Consider the following 18358-nt stretch of genomic DNA (forward strand, 5'->3'; position numbering starts at 1 on the left):
GATTATCTGATCTCCAGACCTTACTGGGATCTTGTCAGTCATGTCAGTCACGTCCTTTGTAGCATTTATAGGGGTAGGGAATCCAGAATATACTCTGTGTTTAGGTTTTGTGTCTTTTTGATTTCTCTTTATCTTGTATAATTAATTCCTAGGCCTTTATCTTTGAAGAAAAGACTTTGACTTCTTTAAAAAATATAAGCCTGTTATTTCGTAGACAGCCTCCCAAGGTATATTTGTTCATCTTTCCCCAGGACTAGATTCAGGCTCACATGTTTCGCAGCAGCACTCCGTAAATTGACGCGCTCCCTGCCGTTTCATGAGGGTGTGGCGCCACTTTGTCTCTGTTACTGTTGAACTTAACCTTGCTCGTTTGGTCAGGGTGGCTGCTCTCTTTTCCCGCTGAAGTTACTGATTCTTTGTTTGTAATTAATAATTCTTTATTTTTTCCGTTGATATTTGCAAATAAGAACAACCAAATTCTGCTGCTAATCTGCGCTTTGTGCTCGAATGGACATGGAATAAAGTGATTTTCACAAAAGAGGAATTTGACAGACTATGTAAGTATTACATTAAAAAATTAACCTTGGTTTGCGTGTTAAGTACCTGACAACTTTTCATCAGTTTGAAGTTGTGAACTTTTTAAAGAACTGTCTGAAGAAAAGTATTTCTTTTTATTTTTATTTATTTTTTTTAATTTTTTTTTTAACTAAAAAAAAATTTTTTTTTAACGTTTTATTTATTTTTGAGACAGACAGAGACAGAGCATGAACGGGGGAGGGGCAGAGAGAGAGAGGGAGACACAGAATCAGAAGCAAGCTCCAGGCTCTGAGCCATCAGCCCAGAGCCCGATGCGGGGCTCGAACTCACGGACCGTGAGATCGTGACCTGAGCCGAAGTCGGACGCCCAACCGACTGAGCCACCCAGGCACCCCAAGTATTTCTTTTTAAATTGGGGTGACAATTACTGTTTTTGTTTGATTTTTAAAGATTTTTTTTGGTGGGGGGGCGCCTGCGTGGCTCAGTCAGTTGAGCTTGATTTCGGCTCAGGTCACGATCCCAGGGTTGTGGGTTCGATCCCCGTGGCAGGCTCCACGCTGACCGTGGAGCCTGCTTAGGATTCTCTCTCTGTCTCCTCTGCCCCCTCCCCCACTTGCACTCTCTCTCCCTAAAACAAAACTGTTTTGAAAATTAAAAAAGCTCTTATTTTTAATTTCCACACCCAACGTGGGGCTCAATCTCACAACCTCCAGATCAAGAGTCACACGCTTGCCCCAACCGTGTCGGGCTCTGTGCCGTCAGCTCGGAGCCTGGAGTCTGCTTGGGATTCTGTGTCTCCCTCTCTCTCTCTCTCTGCCCCTCCCCCACTCACACTCTGTCTCTGTCAAAAAATGAATAAACGTTAAAAAAGAAAAAGAGAGAGGGTCACACACTCCACCACCACTGCGCCAGCCAGGTACCCTGACAAAATTCTTTTTTGAGCAAGATTTTGCAACAGATTGTCAAACTGGCAGCATGTTAGTGTGTGTACAGGACCGAGTTTCAGGATTATATCTTATTTTTGATCTTACAAGATTAATTTATAAAACATGCTGATGATGGAGTTAGAATATGCCAGGTAACTTCAGAAGCTCCTCTGTTTTTTCATTTTCCATGTAAATATATTTATGACTATAAAAAGGCTGAATAGGAGGGCAAAGAACTCCTCTGTCTTCTACGAGCAGATGTTTTTATCAGTCATTCAAAGTCCTTTTTCTTAACAGTTTTGCGTATTCACTGTACATTGAGTTGTGTGGTGTCCTGTGAATATCAAACGCTATACCTAATTAGTGCAAAAATAATGGAATAATGTGATTGCCCTGTATATGAAAGTAAAATTTAAGTTTTAGATGTATATGTCTTTGTTATTTGTATCATCGTGTTAGTGATGAATGAACAAATGGACTTCTTAAGTAAATTACTCTTCGTAGAAGATTTTTAAGTTTTTTAGGAAGACGTGAGGTTCTATAGTATTTTTAGGGCATACTTAATGAAATAACAAACATGAAATAATTTTAAATATTTTGGCAATCACTTAGTATAGTTGAAGTGAGGGACAAACACTGGATAATTCAGAGTCAGGGTAAAAATGTACTTTTTTGAAAGGAAAATATTTTTAGAACTCGTTATGGTTATGTAATTCATGTAAGAAAATTTCAAATCCGTTCACAAATTGTATGCCTTCATTATACTTAGAGTATAATGTGGTGCTTCAGGCTTGAACTTGGTAACTCAGCCATTATTGCTGCCTTCAACTTCCGTTATTGGTTTAATGGGTTTTTTTTTTTTAAACCTAATGTAATTAAAATACAAAGCATAATATTTTAAACGTCGGAAGTAGAGCGTATCATTTGAGGAAGGGTTTCTGCTTAAGATACTTGTTGTGTGGTTAGTCACCCATGAAATATTAATGAGATTAAATTTTATCTAAAAGATGTGACGAGTCGCAACTAAAATACCCATTTTTTCCCCAAAAAATGAATTTATAAACTCCATCTTGAGTTTGAAATGAAAAGACAGCCAAATCTACAACGAATTGTAACAAGCATGCAATTTATTGTCATAAGTCTTCATCTGAGGCTCCAGTTCGCTGTCTCGCTTCTGAAGACTGGAGGTGGAAGGAGTGCCCTTACAAAATACTAGTCACAAAACAACGCTGTACGTAAAACATCTGCCGTAAAGGACTTACTTGAAGGAGAAGTGTTTAATGAACTAATTTCCAGTGAATCTGAAGTTGACTCTAGATCACCTTCCCCTCTTCACATATTGCTTATTACTCCGTCCTGCCTCTTAAAAAAATAGTAATTTGGATTTGTCTCTTCTGGGGTTCTTGAGGTCGTGTGCCGTTTCAACCTTGTGTTTGGCGAATCTCACAATGTATAGACTAAGTCTGTGGCCGATACGAGTTTGAGAAACCTTGCATTTGCGATTTTAATTCATACTTATTGTGTCAAAACGCATCTTGTATTTTATCCTTGGAAGGTACACCATTATTTGATGGCTCGTGTCGCTTCATCGATTCGCAAACCATACAGTCCCTCCAGCAGTGCCGTTTGCTTCTTAGCAACCTTAATTCGGTCTTAAACTGTTTCACGAGAGAGGCCCAAGACATCACCGAGAGAGGTGTGCGCTTTATCTTTTGTAAATGAATTTTTATTTCAATTTTACTTCTTGGCTTCGAGAAAGAATAAACCTCCGTGTCTTAGATACATCATTGTGCAGAGGCTCTTGTTTTGTAACGAAAACTACAGAATGTTATTCGATGTGCCGTGAGCTCCTGCTTAAATAAGCTTGGGAAATTTGGGTTAAACTTTCTGATTGTTGAGGCAGAGTACATACTGACGGTAGAGTTTCGAATTCTTATTCGTTTTTATTCACAGAGGTCACTGTAAATTTTTTGTTTCTGTTTGCCATTTAAACAAAACACGCAGTTTCATTTAAAGGCCTGGTTTGAGCAGCCTATGTTAATATTACTGTACTAGTTTGTATTAATGTCTAAATTTGGCTTCTGAAACTAGGTAGATGGAAGCATAGCTAAGGTGGAGGCATTTCCCTAAAATGTCTGCTTAGTAAGTTACTTATTTTAGCATTTTGGAGATTACTTGTTCAAGCGAAGTGTGTTCAGAAATACACATATACCGTTAAAAGTCTCCGAATCATTAGTTTTTGAGAACCGTCGAGTGTCTTGATTTTTCGTTTGTGATTGACAAATTGCAAGTTGCACATCTGGTGTTCGACCTCCCCGCAGGCCTTCTGGACCTCCACAGGAAGTGCCTGGTCACCCGGCTCATCTGCCGGTACACACAAGTGGTGCTTTGGTTCTGCCGCTCCGGGCTGCTACCAGAGGGCTTAGGTAAAAGATTTACGTGACCTGTGGATGGGCGTGGACGCGGTCTTAAATCCTTATAACTTGCTTGTTCTGGGGGTTTCAGATTTCCTTTCTCCCACCACCTCACTTACGTTTTCTCCTGTTCTCACCTCCGAACGTTCTTCCTCACTTTGTGTCTGGAGAGCCTCGCCCCGTGCCGTTCCCAGGTGTCCACACACTATTTATTGGGCTGAATGACACGAAACTTGGCTTCCGATAAAGGGTCCAGCGATATCACCAGCTCTGTTTAGATCCATTCATCCGTGGGTTTTCTATTCTAATTTGCTGATCTTTTTCTCCTTAAGAGTTCTTTTAATATAGTTATTAACCAGTATTATTTGCCATCTGTTCAATGTCTCCTTTTAGCTAATAATTTATGCCAGTACCAAGAATTTGAGGATTTGACTTTTGCCATGTTTGTCTAGAGCACTTCCAAAGCCTCTAACTTCTTGCACGTCCGGGGCACACGTTAGATTCTGTTTAGAAGTGCTTCTGTCCTGTGCGTAATTGCTTTGATCTTACGCTTTCTTTATGCTCTTTGATTTTTACTTAAATAGTCGCCGTTGCTGGCTTTCAGATGATCATTTGTGATTAAGGGAGTAGAATCATTTTCTGGAATGGCTTTTCCAGAGTTTTAAGCCAGCACCCTTGTTTTTTCAGACTGTCACGAGAGACTCTGTTTTCTCATTTGTGTATCTGCTGATTTATTTACTTCATTTAAGTAAATTTATTACTTAAATTGAGGAGACCTTCAGATTAAACATCATCATATGATTTTAGTAAAACGTTAATATGTGTAACCTTAAGTATCGTTGGGAAGTTTTGGAAATCTTACCAGCCTTCCCCCCCCCCCCCACCAATATTTAGATGATGCCGTGCACCTGCCCCGCTTATGCTACAACTACCCCGTCATCCAGAACTACTACACCAGCCGTCGACAGAAGTGTGAGCGTCTGTCCAGGTACAGTATATCCGGAACCTTCCAGAACATTTTAAGAATCACTTTCGTAAGAAGTCTCCCTACCTCAGAACAGAATTCGTCGTGCTACAAGAGCTGAAATCGTGGAATTCTTAAGTATGGTGACAGGATTTGTTGCCAGCCTTATTATTTTAGTTGTAACGTTTGCTTGTCTGCCTTGACCTAAGGGTTACCACCTTTACTCTATAACTCAGTATTTCCTAATTTAAAGTAGTTCCCACAATTGGTTTATCAGAGGAGATTCTGTAGTGTAAGCGTGTATTTTTCCTGAGAATTTGTATTCAGGAAAAGACTAGAAGCTCCGAGTCCTCAAAACATAAAACATACCACCAGTTAGGCATGTTACGTTATTTCCACTAACAGCTGTGGTTCGACACTTCACCCACTTTTTTCTGTTTTTCTTATTTCCTTTATTTCTTTTGAAAACACGTGACTGTTTGCCTCATTGGTTCCTTTGAAATAAAGAAGTAGAGGGGCGCCTGGGTGGCGCAGTCGGTTAAGCGTCCGGCTTCAGCCAGGTCACGATCTCGCGGTCCGTGAGTTCGAGCCCCGCGTCAGGCTCTGGGCTGATGGCTCAGAGCCTGGAGCCTGTTTCCGATTCTGTGTCTCCCTCTCTCTCTGCCCCTCCCCCGTTCATGCTCTGTCTCTCTCTGTCCCAAAAATAAATAAACGTTGAAAAAAAAAATTTGAAATAAAGAAGTAGAAGTACTAGAAGCAAGAGCAGTGAGTGAGCCTCGGTTCTGCCTCAGGACTTAGAGCGCCTTCTCCCTTGGGCCAGAGCGGCTCCGTGGTAGCATAGCCCGCAGCACTGACCGCGCTGGCTCACGCAGGCACAGGCGCAAGGTCACGGTCACCCAGAGATCAGTGCCTTTGGTGCGTGGCAAGTGTGGAGTCCGGTGCTTAAGAACTAATCTCGGAGACGAGCGCGGACTTGGGAGACTTACTAGGCATATCTGAAAATTCTGGATCTGTTATTGCTAAGAGTGAGTGTCCCTGAGCGGGTTTGCTAAGCTTTCTGGTCCTGTTTGTCACAAAGTTACGCAGTCAGTATGGCTGCAGACTGAGCAGCTGCCCGCCCCCAGGAGCAGTGTTCTTCGAGGAGGAGGCAGGCACTGTGTCTGCCTCTCGCCTCGTAGGCGCACAGCGAGGCAGTGGTGAAGAGATCGCTGGGGCCAGAACCCCCTGGGTGATGAAACTGAGGGCCTGGCTCTTTCACCCTGAACTGCAGCACGTTTTCACCAACGTTTCACCAACGAGGGCTGCCGTGCTCTCTCGGGCTGTAAAACCCAGAATCGCTTCAGGCACCTGGTGGGCGGGACCCGGTTCTCCTCGGGACCTGACCTTCACACACTGGCTTGTTGGTGCCCCAGCCAGAGGCGTCTTCGGGGTCTAGCTGGTTCTTGATGACTAGAGCTCACCTGGTGCTAAACAGGGCCCTGTTGTCGACTCTCTGGATTGTTGGGATCGTGATGCTTATTCTGATAATACTAAGTAATTATTTAGATAAAACTAAATTATTTAGGTAATACTAAATAAGTTAATACTAAGTAATCGTGAATGTTGCCCTTCTTGCAGAGGGAAGTGGAATCCTGATTACTTGATGATTGACGGAATGGTTTCTCAGTTAGGAGATGGCGTGGAGAAGCTGTGGAAACGGGATGAAGGAGGCACAGGAAAATACCCCCCCACCAGTCTACACGTAAGTGCCCGACAACAGAGTTGGGGGGAGGGTGGTCGTGCTTAGCCCTATATTTCACACCTGGCACAGGCTCGGGAAACCAAGGAGCCTGAGTGAACGAATACATAAAGCACACCGGATGTTTTATCCTTTTGTAGGCACTGCTGGACATATACCTCCTAGACGACGTTACCGAAGCGAGCAAACACGCTGTCGTATCCTTTAAGCGCTGTCAAGTAATTCACACGTTACCCGAATCCTCAGATTTGAGAGTGGTGGGAACCTCGCACATCTAAAACCAGTCTCCAGTTCACATCTGAAACTTCTCTAAAGGAAGGTTTCCTAACCTGGGGTCCGTTGGTGGGGTTCAGAGGGTCTGTCGCGGACCTGAAACCATGCAGAACTGTGTTTGGTGTTCAGTTTTCTAGGGATAGCGTCCACAGTTCTCCTCGACCGGACCATGTGTCCCAGATGTTCCCAGCGTTAGAACAACGGCTCCAAAACATGGCCGGCCAGATGCTCTTTCTTAGTGAGGTCAACTTCTGTGTTCAGTACGAATACATGAGAAGTTAGCTTAATATTACCTTAGGTATTGGCTGGCTTGGAGCCCGGTGGTCTTTGCAGTAATATTTTTGTGCTAACGTCAGTTTCTTTACCTAAAAACGTGTAGTTCCATTCGTGATTTATAACAGAGATGATGCGCTTGCTTAAGCTGCTGGGTTTTGCTGCCTAACTGGAATTTTGTCTGTGGCTCTGCTTCTTCAGTTTGCCCGTAAGCCACTGGCTTCCTTAAGCAAGTGTGCTTAGTTCATCTCCTTCGTGGTGGTACTTGCTGTTGAGAACGAGTGAGGTCGGTTGTAGGACTGGCTAGGCCCACGTTTCATAAAACTACCACGGTTGGTTATCCGTCCGGGCTTTCCGAATGCCAGACGCAGCCCCTTCGAGCCTCTTTGCTGTTGCTGCCTAACACAATTAGACGTGTGGGAGTTTTCTTCTTGTTTATTGCCCTTAATCCTCTTTTTTAAAGACCATTTATTTGTTACTCGATATCATGTATTCCTTCCCCAACAAAACAGATGCTTGCATCGAATCATTTCCGACCGCCTTTGCCATTTCTTGGGGCCAGGTCAAACTTATCCAAGGGTTTTGGCTGATAGATCATAATGACTATGGGGTAAGTCTGTTCGCTTAGAATGTCAACGTTCGTAAACTATTAGGATTTTAGAAAGAAATACGTAGCTGGATTAAATGTGATGTTACAGATACGATACAGTCTGCTTTTAGAGGTAATTTAAGGACTCCGTTCAATCAGTGCCTTTACCAAGCACTATTTATCCAGTGAGGATACAAAGATAAAACAGTTTCGAACCCCAGGTTCCGTACTATCCAAAGAAGGAAAGAAATAATAAGCGATTGCTAGTAGCGCAAATACGGAGCATTGTTCTGTTGGAGATACACTAGGTGTGTTGCTGTAGGAGGCAGAGTTCGGCATTGATGCGTGACGGTGGTGGTGGAAAGTTTTTTATAATAGCTTAAATGAGGCCTCAAAAGAATGAAGCTTTTACTTAAAACACACCATGTGTTCAAGTAGACCTTTACAGGTTGCACTTAAACTGCTTTTTGTGGCTGTAGCATTGCCTGTCTTTGTAAAGGTCGGCTACCTTGTCTAAACGCAGCGCGTCACGTTTGTATTTAGCGACTCTCATGTCCTCTTTGCAGAGCGGCTTGGACCTTCTGTTTCACCCAAGTACTGCAAAACCTGTGTCGTGGCAGCATTCAAAGATTATTCAAGCCTTCATGAGCCAGGGTGAGCACAGACAAGCCCTCAGGTACATTCAGACCATGAAGCCGACGGTGTCCAGCGGCGATGACGTCATCCTTCACCTCACTGTTCTGCTTTCTAACAGGTGAGACCGCATTTTGAAACCAGTCAGACTCTGGATTATACGTCAGTAAATCAGCGGTGTATAATCTCGCTTCGGTCGTATCACGTCATATTCATTCTTAGGGTTCTTCATCTCTTGGCGTTAGGAAGAAATGTGCAAAAACCTTTTGTCATAGGAAAGGATGAATAAGGAGTAACGGGAAACAAAGCTGAGGTTTAAAGTTCCATCTGTTGCCAGGGCGCCTGGGTGGCTCACTCAGGTCGTGATCTCACGGTGCTCCGTGTCGAGCTTGCCACTGTCAGTGCGGAGCTTGCTGGGGATTCTCTCTCTCCCTCGCTCTCTGCCCCTCCCCCACTCACACGCATGTGCTCTCTCACACTTGAAAAAATACTTGATTAAAAAAATTATATCTGTTGCTAATTGGCTGTATTGGCAGTCGGCCACATGGACGGTTGGGGTTTGAGTAGCTGAAGAGGGGCCAAAAATAGAGAGGAAGGATGAAGTCATCCTGAGTTGTAAAATCAGGTTGGGTAATCTTACATACTTGAACCAGATTTGAGCACGAGATATCTTTGCATTGCCTCTTGCCTTTGCCTTATTTTAACGTTCTCTAATCAGTGTGGTATTTGCCGTTTATGTTACAGCAATATATGTATATATTGCTGCAGTTATTTGATCTGTCACATTTGTAACAACAAGTTAAATGGCATGATTGGAAATACAACGATCTCATTATTGGGTTTCCTTGTTAACCAAATTAGTTGGGGAAGTTGCTGGGAGCTAATGTTTCTTACTTGGTTGTAACTGTTTTACACAACTCTTTTTTTTATTTTCCAGTTCTATCGATTGGCCGCTTTTATATTTTTAGAAAATGGTCACTTTACTCACCACAAATTGTCCTTAATGAACCAAACACCACTTCAGTGCCAGCACTCTGGGAGTTAATGTTTTCTTTGTTCTCTTGGGTTAAACAATGCATCTCTGAGAGGGTTGAATCTCTGCATCTCAGATAGAAGACAAGTTCTGTAGTGTAATCGTGGGTTGGTTAGACAGGTAGAAACTGCCAGTGTCCTCAAAACTAATGAATTAGGAAGTACTTGTTGAAATGAAATAATTTGGGTTAGCCAGAAGCATTTGGCTGGCTGAATAAATGTGCAGTGAACATTAGAACAAAAAGAAAGGGTTGCCTGGGGGCTCAGTCGGTTAAGCGTCAGGCTTTGGCTCAGGTCGTGATCCCACGATTTTGTGGGTTCGAACCCCACAATGGGCTCCGTGCTGACAGCTCAGAGCCTGGAGCCTGCTTCGGAATCTGTGTCTCACTCTCTCTCTCTGCCCCTTCCCTGCTTGTACTCTCTCTCTCAAAAGTAAACTTTAAAAAAATTTTTTTAAAAAAGAAAAAAATTTTAAAAAGCTAACGGTGATAAATGTTTATTCAATAAATGGGTTCATTATATGCTGACAAGTGCTTTTCAAAAGGTGGGGGGAGGGCTTAAGTAGGGGTGGGAATGGGAAGAAACAGATATGTGTTTGCTTGTGTGTGTCCAGAACTTCTTAGGAAGGATACATGAGAAATTGTTAGTGATGATTGGGCACCAAGAAGCAGCTTAGGAGGCTGGGAGTCCACTGTGTATCCTTTTGAACCTTGTCAAAGCATGTAAGTATCTTACTGTTGAAAAACAAAAAGCCCCATATTCTCATGACCCTCCCTCCACATGGCTTCGAGCTGCAGAGATACAGGCTCCCCACGTGCCCTCACTCTCCTCCGCAATTTTACTGAAGAGTTTGGCCTTCACTGTGACAGGCTGTTTCAGGAGCTTTCCCTTCCCCCGGAACCTTGTAGCAGTCCTGTCACTGTAGCAGTGAAGGGGGCCGCTCCAGGCTTCTGTTGGGCAGCGTGGACCCATTGAACACCCCCCACCCCCTTTAAAAATACAAGTGGCCTACTATACGTCTTTCTGCAACATACTTTTATCACCTAGGTCATTTGGAACTTATTTCAGAATAGTACAAAAAGAGCTTCCTTATTTTTGTTGCATAGTAATTCGGTGTGATGGACCAGTATTTATTCAATTTCCTCCCCTTAGTGAACATTTACGTGTTTTGCCATTTTAAACATTGCTACGAGTAACTGCACGTTTTGCACAAGCACAGATGCAGCTCATAAGGTATAAAATCCTACAAGTGGGATTGCTTGGTGAAAGGACATTTGCAGTTATAATTTTGGGAGATGTGGCACATTGCCCTCCATGAGGGTTAGGCCGCTTTACCCCGCGTCACCTTACCCTGTGTCCTTTAGTTGGAAGAAGTTTTAAGAAAATTATTTGCTTGATAGTCATATTCCTGTGTCCTTGCCATGTTTTTATTCTGCCCGCCTCCCCCCACTCCAGTCCTGAAAGCCGCCAGCCCCTCCAAAAATTCCAAGTGCTAGATTAATTACTGTCAGATTTAGTGCGGATCTTTCAAGACGTTTTGTTATCTTAGGAAGTACGAAATAAGTCTGTAAGTGTTTATAGGCTTTGTTCATTGGTTAGTTTTTTTAAATAATTAATAATAATTAATGTTCATACTGTTGTAAGCTTGCTTTTTTTTTTTTTTTAACTTAACAGTATATCATGGGAAACACTGCTTATCCAATGGTCTTACTGCCCGTGGAAGGACAGCCTCATGGCCCCCACATGATGTCCAAAAATGCCTAGTTGAACCCGTGTTCTCTAATCAGATCTTGCTTTATCGATTAGTCACGATATTTTTTTACTGAGTGAAGCAAGCCCATCACCGGCCCATAAACACTGTTCCATGGTCCCACTGCTCTCATGCTGGGTGTCTGTTCCACGGGAGCCGGCTTTTTTCTGCCACACCACACTACTCTTCTTCTGTCCAGACCACATTAGCTTATGTCTTCTGACTCCTGTGTACTTACTTAGCTTTTCTATTTTACACGTAAGTAATGGTCCCGAACAGCATCACGTGAAGCCTTCTCGTTGATATTAGCAAACTTCATTATGTAATAAGTTTTTGTTTTTTTTTAATTTTTTTTCAACTTTTTTAAATTTATTTTTTGGGACAGAGAGAGACAGAGCATGAACGGGGGAGGGGCAGAGAGAGAGGGAGACACAGAATCGGAAACAGGCTCCAGGCTCCGAGCCATCAGCCCAGAGCCTGACGCGGGGCTCGAACTCATGGACCTTGAGATCGTGACCTGGCTGAAGTCGGACGCTTAACCGACTGCGCCATCCAGGCGCCCCTGTAATAAGTTTTTTTTTTATTAACTTGTTTTATTTTTTATTTTTTAAAATTTACATCCAAATTAGTTAGCATATTGTGCAGCAGTGATTTCAGGAGTAGATTCCTTAGTGCCCCTTACCCATTTAGCCCATCCCCCCTCCCACTACCCCTCCCGTAACCCAGTTTGTTCTCCATATTTATGAGTCTCTTCTGTTTTGTCCCCCTTCCTGTTTTTATATATTTTTTTGTTTCCCTTCCCTTACGTTCATCTGTTTCGTCTCTTAAAGTCCTCATATGAGTGAAGTCTTACGATTTTTGTTTTTCTCTACTTTCACTTAGCATAATACCCTCCAGTTCCATCCACGTAGTTGCAAATGGCAAGATTTCACTCATTTTGATTGCCGAGTAAAACTCCATTGTATATATATCCCACCTCTTCTTTATCCTCATCCATTGATGGACATTTGGGCTCTTTACTTCCTTTGGCTGTTGTCGATAGTGCTGCTATACAAACATAGGGGTGCACGTGTCCCTTCGAAACAGCACACCTGTATCCCATGGAGAAATGCCTAGTAGTGCAATTGCTGGGTCGCAGGGTAGTTCTAGTTTTAGTTTTTTGAGGACCCTCCATACTGTTTTCCAGAGTGGCTGCACCAGCTTGCATTCCCTTCTTTTTTTTTTTTTTTTTATGAGAGACCAGGAGAGTGAGCAGGGGAGAGGCAGAGAGGGGGGAGAGAATCCCAAGCAGGCTCTCTGCTGTCAGTGCAGTGCCCATTGCAGGGCTCAAGCTCACGAACAGGGAGATCATGACCGGAGCCGAAACCAAGAATCTGACTCTTTACCGACTCGGCCACCCAGGTGCCCACGATGATGAGTATTTCATAAAAGCTTAAAGTACTTGTAAATTATATACACAGAGCGTGATGAGGTTCTGTGGGTGGAGCGCTTATTTTGAATACCTCAAACAGCTTTTCTAACACGGAATCGTGCTGAACGCCGGTTTCAGGTACGTGGTGGAGGCCTGGACTTTCCTGCGGCAGCACTCCGCCGGCCTCAACGTGGAGGAGCTCCTCAGGCACGCATACGAGGTCTGCCAGGACGCGGGCCTGATGGAGGATTTGCTGCAGCTGCCTTTCACCGACACAGAGCAGGTGATGACCCCCAGCAGCAGCTCGGCAGAAGTCCCGGATATGCTGGCGGCTCACGACTGTGTTTGGTTCTTCCTAGGAGTGCTTGGTGAGATTTTTGCAGTCCAGCACCAGTGTTCGAAATCAGGAGTTCCTTCTAGTTCACTACCTGCAGCGTGCCAATTACGCCTCTGCCCTGAGGCTGAACCAAACTCTGAAGGCCAATCTCACGGTATGGTTCAACTTGTTTCATTATGGGGGACAAGAGAAGAAGGAAAACTGGTGACTTTGTTGTATAAGAGTTTGTACTTTGGGGGCGCCTGCGTGGCTCAGTCAGTGAAGCGTCCCGACTTGGGCTCAGGTCACGGTCTCGTGGTTCGTGAGTTCGAGCCCCGCGTGGGACTCTGTGCTGACATCCTGGAGCCTGCTTCGGATTCCGTGTCTCCCACTCTGTCTGCTCCTCCCCCGCTCACACTCTGTCCCTCTCTGTCTCTCAAAAATGAATAAATGTTAAAAAACAACAGAGTTTATACTGTGGTAACCACTGGGGTTTTTATATAACCTTGAGCTTGGAGAATTCCTCTTGTTAACTTCTGTAGCAGATTGGGAGCAGGGAATTAGTACTTACCTGATTCTCTCATAAGTACGTCATTTCTCTTTGGCTAACTACCCACACTTCTTGCGAGACTAACCACCCCACTCGGAGAATAGGAGGCAGGGGTGGAGGGGCAGTAGGAGTTAACACCGTGCAAAGAGCATGGGCCTTAGGGGTCCGATTGATTCTTCTTTGTGCTCTGTGCTTGAAACACATTCTCTGAGCCTTGGTTCCTTACCTGTAAAATGTCAAGGTCTCTTCGTGGGGATGCGCAGAGGTGTGTCTGAAGGGACATGGTGCCTGACCCAGGTAGACCCTTGGTGAATGATAACCATTGTTTTAGTAGTTGTGAAGGATTGAGGCCAGTGGACAGGGACTGCTAATGTAGTTAGGTGTATGTCAGAGGTCCTGGGTTGGGAAGAATGGATATGAAGGGAGGAGGAAGATACTCTTAGGTATGCAGAATTTATTTTAAATGCTAAGTACGTAAACGTAACGCTTAATGTTTTTGAATATTAAATTTTTACCAATTACGGCATATTCAATAGAATGATCGGGATCCTCTTTTGCGGGAGAGATCAGAGGTTCGGAATGCTATAATAGACCAATATGGGAAAGTCCTTCCTAAAATCCAGCGAAAATTAGCCTTTGAGCAAGCCAAGCCTTACCATCTGTCCACATCACCAGTTCTTCAAGAAGGTAAGATTTCATTGAAAACTATCAGAAAGTATCGGGTGAGAAAGGATATCAAATGATTACCTTCTGAACCATTGTTAGCTTCTGTTTAGCTCACTTTTGCTTTGATTCGTTACAGTAGTTTTGTGGGTTTTTTTTTTTTTTTTTTTTTTTTTTACTGGCCACTTGAGCTGCCCCCCCTGCTCCCCGTCCCCCAACATAAAAGTTTTCTTGGAAGTTTGTATAGTTTATTTAGCAGTGTAGTACAGAGTAAAAGAACTCGTTTTATTTCATTTGGACACTCCTGTCCAACTTTTAGAGAACATGTCGGATAATATTTTTACTGCCTCCTAAAAGCCCAAGTTGTTGAATCTCGCTGCATAGATGTTGTTAAACTAAGTATAACTCTGAACTACTCTTCTCTCATGACCCCTGTTTTCCAGTCACTCTTTCATTATTAGTCTGGTAAAATCCTGGCATCAGAGATGAAATTGACTTTGCGTTCTTTGTTTCACAGTTTCTAGACCCAAACCATTATCGACTGTCACAAAGCAGACCGGAACAGGGACTGTGTTAACAAGATCTACCTTCATCAGTAGCGTGTTGTCTAAAATTGGAGAGGTTTGGGCAAACAGCGACCCTAAAGACGGCACATCAGCCTGCAGCAGGTACTCTCTCCTCACACCCCGTGACAGCCCGGCTTCTTGTTAATCCTCCCTGGATGTCAGAAGCTGTCATCAGCAGTCCAGCCTTAGCGTTTATTAGTGTGTCTAAAAAGGAGAAACTTGTATGTTGACTATTTTTATTGTAAGAAGGATTCTTTTTGTCTTTAAATTTAAAGGCATTTATATTTCTTATTATTTGTAGCTGAACGGAAACGTACAGAGTAAAAAGCGAAAGCCCTCCTTTCCTCTCTAATCCCTTCTTGTTTTTTTTTTTAGTTTATTTATTTTGAGACAGAGAGAATGCGTGCAAGCATGGGAAGAGAGAGAATGTGTGCAAGCGTGGGAGGGGCAGAGAGAGAGGGAGAGAGAGAATCCCAGGCAGGCTCCGCGCTGTCAGCACAGAGCCCGACGCGGAGCTCTGTCCCATGAACCGTGAGGTCATGACCTGAGCCAAAATCAAGAGTCGAATGCTCAACCGACTGAGCCACCCAGGAGCCCCTAATCCTACCTTCTTCAAGCATATTTTAATGTAATACTCTTTGTAATACATAATCCAAAGTTAAATTTTTATTTTCTTTGTAGTCCTAAAACAGAAGGACCATCTCCTTCTCTCCCACATGCAAAAATGCCTGAGGCATTTGTTGGAACACCAATTTTAAAAACGTCACAAAAAGTTTCGAGGTAAGACTTAACTGAATCATTTTTAAGTCACAATGTTACACAATAATTGCACTGTAATTTTTAATTAACTTTAAAACTTTACATGATTTTAAATTCTTGAATGAGTTTTCGTGCATGCTTCTAATTTTTTTCTAACTTGGTAAGTTGTGTAGTAATTTTAGGAAACTTTACACCAGCTGCTAGCCTACTTAGAAATTTTGCTGAATGACATCAGACTGCTTAAAGAAGCAAACTTTGTTTTATTACAATCATGAGCTAAGTAAACTGTTAACTTGCTTTCTGTAATATAAGTTCCTGGTTGACCTGTGACTCAAAGTCGTTTTTATAATTTGTGACTAATTCGGTTGGCTCATCGAAACTTTCTCCTAAAATGCCCACTAAAATGCCTTACGTGGCTTCAGATGCAATAATGTTTGTACATCTTCACCTGTGGTATTAGGAAAGTAAATAGTTAAGTTGAAGTTTTGCATCCAAGATGAAATTGCGATTGTATTTCATTGAAAATGTTGGATTGTCGGAAAAAGTATTCATATCCTCAAGAGTGGAGAACAAACAGGTGTCTCTTAATGTTTGGTTCTTTGTCTTTAATACACCATGCTCATGATTGTTGTAAATTTCTGATCTTTTACATTTTATCAAGAACAGAATTACATTATTTTAGGAGAATAAAATCTGAATTTAAGGTACTCAGAAGAAGTTAGTAATTTACAAACGGGGTCTAAGCTATTTATAATAAAGTGGGCATATTTTCAAAGCTTGACCAGGGTTTTCTGTTTTGGGGGGTTAGATTTAATTAGGTGGAGGTGGTGTTCTTTTAATTACCGTGAAGGTTATCTCAAATAAAAGTCATTATTATTGTCATTCTGTTTTCCTATCAGTAGTTCCACTTTTTCCCCCACAAGTCAACTTTTTCTCAGCCCCTTTGTACTTTAATAGATCTGGGGTTCAAGAAGGGAGCAGTAATAAAGGTTTTCAGACTCATGACTAATGGCCTAACGACCTAAAGAAAAAGAAGTATTGAGACTCCTTCAAAGCTATGATTAACTCAGAAGGAAGAAAGTCAATTGAGGTGTGAATACTTATTTTTATAGAAACCATTCCATTCCCTAATTCTGTGTTTCAAACTGGTTTGCATTAGTGGGTAGTGAGTAAATTTAACGGATTGTGACTAGCATTTCTTTCAACGAAACAGAAGAGGTCGTATCAGTGGGCACTGCATATAGCGAGGCTAAGTGTTAGTCTGTGTAGTTTATGTTTTGTGTGTGTGTGACCTGAAATGCATTACTTATTTGTATCATGGTAAAAAATTGTGGAAATCCTAAGAACTACATTTTTAAAGAAAATATCATAATCAAAAAATGCTTTTTCTTGATAACTGTTTTAGTAGAATTTCAATATATTTGGTCTTACACTTATTAGTATAAGAATTTTGTGTTTACTCGATAGGTAACTTTGTTGCACAGGCTGTGTTTTTGAGAATCATTCATAAACAGGCACCTCGAACATAAATATTGACACAGTGCAAAGGCACGTAGCAAAAGATCTATGGGGGATAGTTCAGCATAAAAGTGAGCAAACAGTTTACAGATAAAGATTTTGAATACAAATGAGGCAGAGAAGGAAGAGAAGAATTAGGAGAGGCAAGAAAATGTCTAGTGGCCTGACTGGGTATTTTTGATTTGGTGGAAATCTCAAGGCTGTGCTTATTAGTAAGCATTATTTATTAAGCTAATACTTCGAATCCAACGAATGTTTCCCACTGGGTAACAGGTTGGGTCTTAAAGCCCCATCTGTGAACTATGTTCATCTACCATCACAGTCATGAAAGTCTCACTTGAATGTAGAGGACAGAAGGGCAAGGACGGGGGTGGGTAATTCCTGGGCACCAGACAGGCACTACCTTCCGGTTCTTCTCAGCTGAACCACAGAGTCATTTGGGGGAATTAAAAATGTTTTCTTTTTATTGCTACAAAATATAACCATCAAATAGACTGTTGATGAGGAAATTGGGGAAGGAGCGGCTTATGCAAATAAATGGTCTATCAGAATTTGTAACCTGAATTTTCACTTTTGAATTTAAAGTCTTTATCTGTAAATTAAGTTTTTAAGCTGTTGGGACTATGCGTGCTTAATACAAATTCTTGGTGAGATTAGCGTTATCATTTGTATAAACTATGTCCAGGACATCACAGAAAATGATTCAGCAGAATCTTGAGATTCCATTTTGTCACTGCCCTCATTAATTTGAAAAAATAAGTAAGGTTTTTGTGTGTGTTGGTGATCATTCTTACCTTGCAATAAAAACCAAAAAGGTCAAGCAAACCAGTGTTCATTATGTAGGTCATATGTAGAGAAAAGGAATTTTTACGTGTTCATAAAAATGAATTCTAGCAAATGGATCTGTCTACAAGTTAGTTATCCGGATCTTTCTGTGTACTGTGTGTGTGTGCTGTGATTACAGACCGCCGGATTCGGTCGTTCATCCCGTGCCCCAGCCGTCTCAGCATTTGGGATTTATTCAGCAAACCCCCCCAAGGTCTCCTTTATACCGAGCGTCCAGTTCATTGCCAGTAAGGTCACAACAGAAAGGATCGAGTCAGAGCTCTCCCAGAGCTTCGGAATTCCGCGTACTTGAAACTCCCTTTGTAGTGAAGGTGAGTGTTAGGTACCTCGCATTTGCGGGGAAGCTGGAAGCTGGGAAGCTTTCACCTTCCAAGTAGAAGGGAGAAGGAAGCTGTTTATAACTGGTATCTCTGGGTAATTGGCAGCTTTAAATCTTTTGGGGGGAGTTACCTTTCCAAACTGTTTATTATATTTTTACATCTTAAACAGACTTTTACTAAATTTACCTTGTGCGCTTAATTGAGGTTAACAATTACATTGTTGTTCCGAGAGTAACGCAAGTCTCTGTGGTTATTAAAAGTTGAAACCTGTAAGTTAAAA

At 42.3% G+C, this 18358-nt stretch overlaps 1 protein-coding gene across 8 annotated transcripts in view; it reads left to right on the plus strand.

Annotated features, from left to right (window-relative positions):
• Positions 1–18358, plus strand: part of AHCTF1 (AT-hook containing transcription factor 1) — an 82129-nt gene that overhangs the window by 41476 nt on the left and 22295 nt on the right. For 7 of the 8 annotated variants that reach the window (XM_023247873.2, XM_023247872.2, XM_023247876.2 and 4 more), the window contains 14 exons: positions 468–557; positions 3019–3159; positions 3785–3889; positions 4772–4865; positions 6459–6582; positions 6720–6776; positions 7589–7735; positions 8281–8468; positions 12679–12823; positions 12900–13031; positions 13943–14093; positions 14587–14737; positions 15317–15415; positions 17877–18069. In XM_023247873.2, coding sequence (XP_023103641.2) covers positions 468–557; positions 3019–3159; positions 3785–3889; positions 4772–4865; positions 6459–6582; positions 6720–6776; positions 7589–7735; positions 8281–8468; positions 12679–12823; positions 12900–13031; positions 13943–14093; positions 14587–14737; positions 15317–15415; positions 17877–18069 — 1817 coding nt within the window. The remainder of the gene's footprint in view (positions 1–467; positions 558–3018; positions 3160–3784; positions 3890–4771; positions 4866–6458; positions 6583–6719; positions 6777–7588; positions 7736–8280; positions 8469–12678; positions 12824–12899; positions 13032–13942; positions 14094–14586; positions 14738–15316; positions 15416–17876; positions 18070–18358) is intronic. The other variant, XM_023247877.2, reaches the window with a different exon arrangement.

Source organism: Felis catus, chromosome F1 (genome assembly GCF_018350175.1).
Source record: "Felis catus isolate Fca126 chromosome F1, F.catus_Fca126_mat1.0, whole genome shotgun sequence".
Taxonomy (NCBI): domain Eukaryota; kingdom Metazoa; phylum Chordata; class Mammalia; order Carnivora; family Felidae; genus Felis; species Felis catus.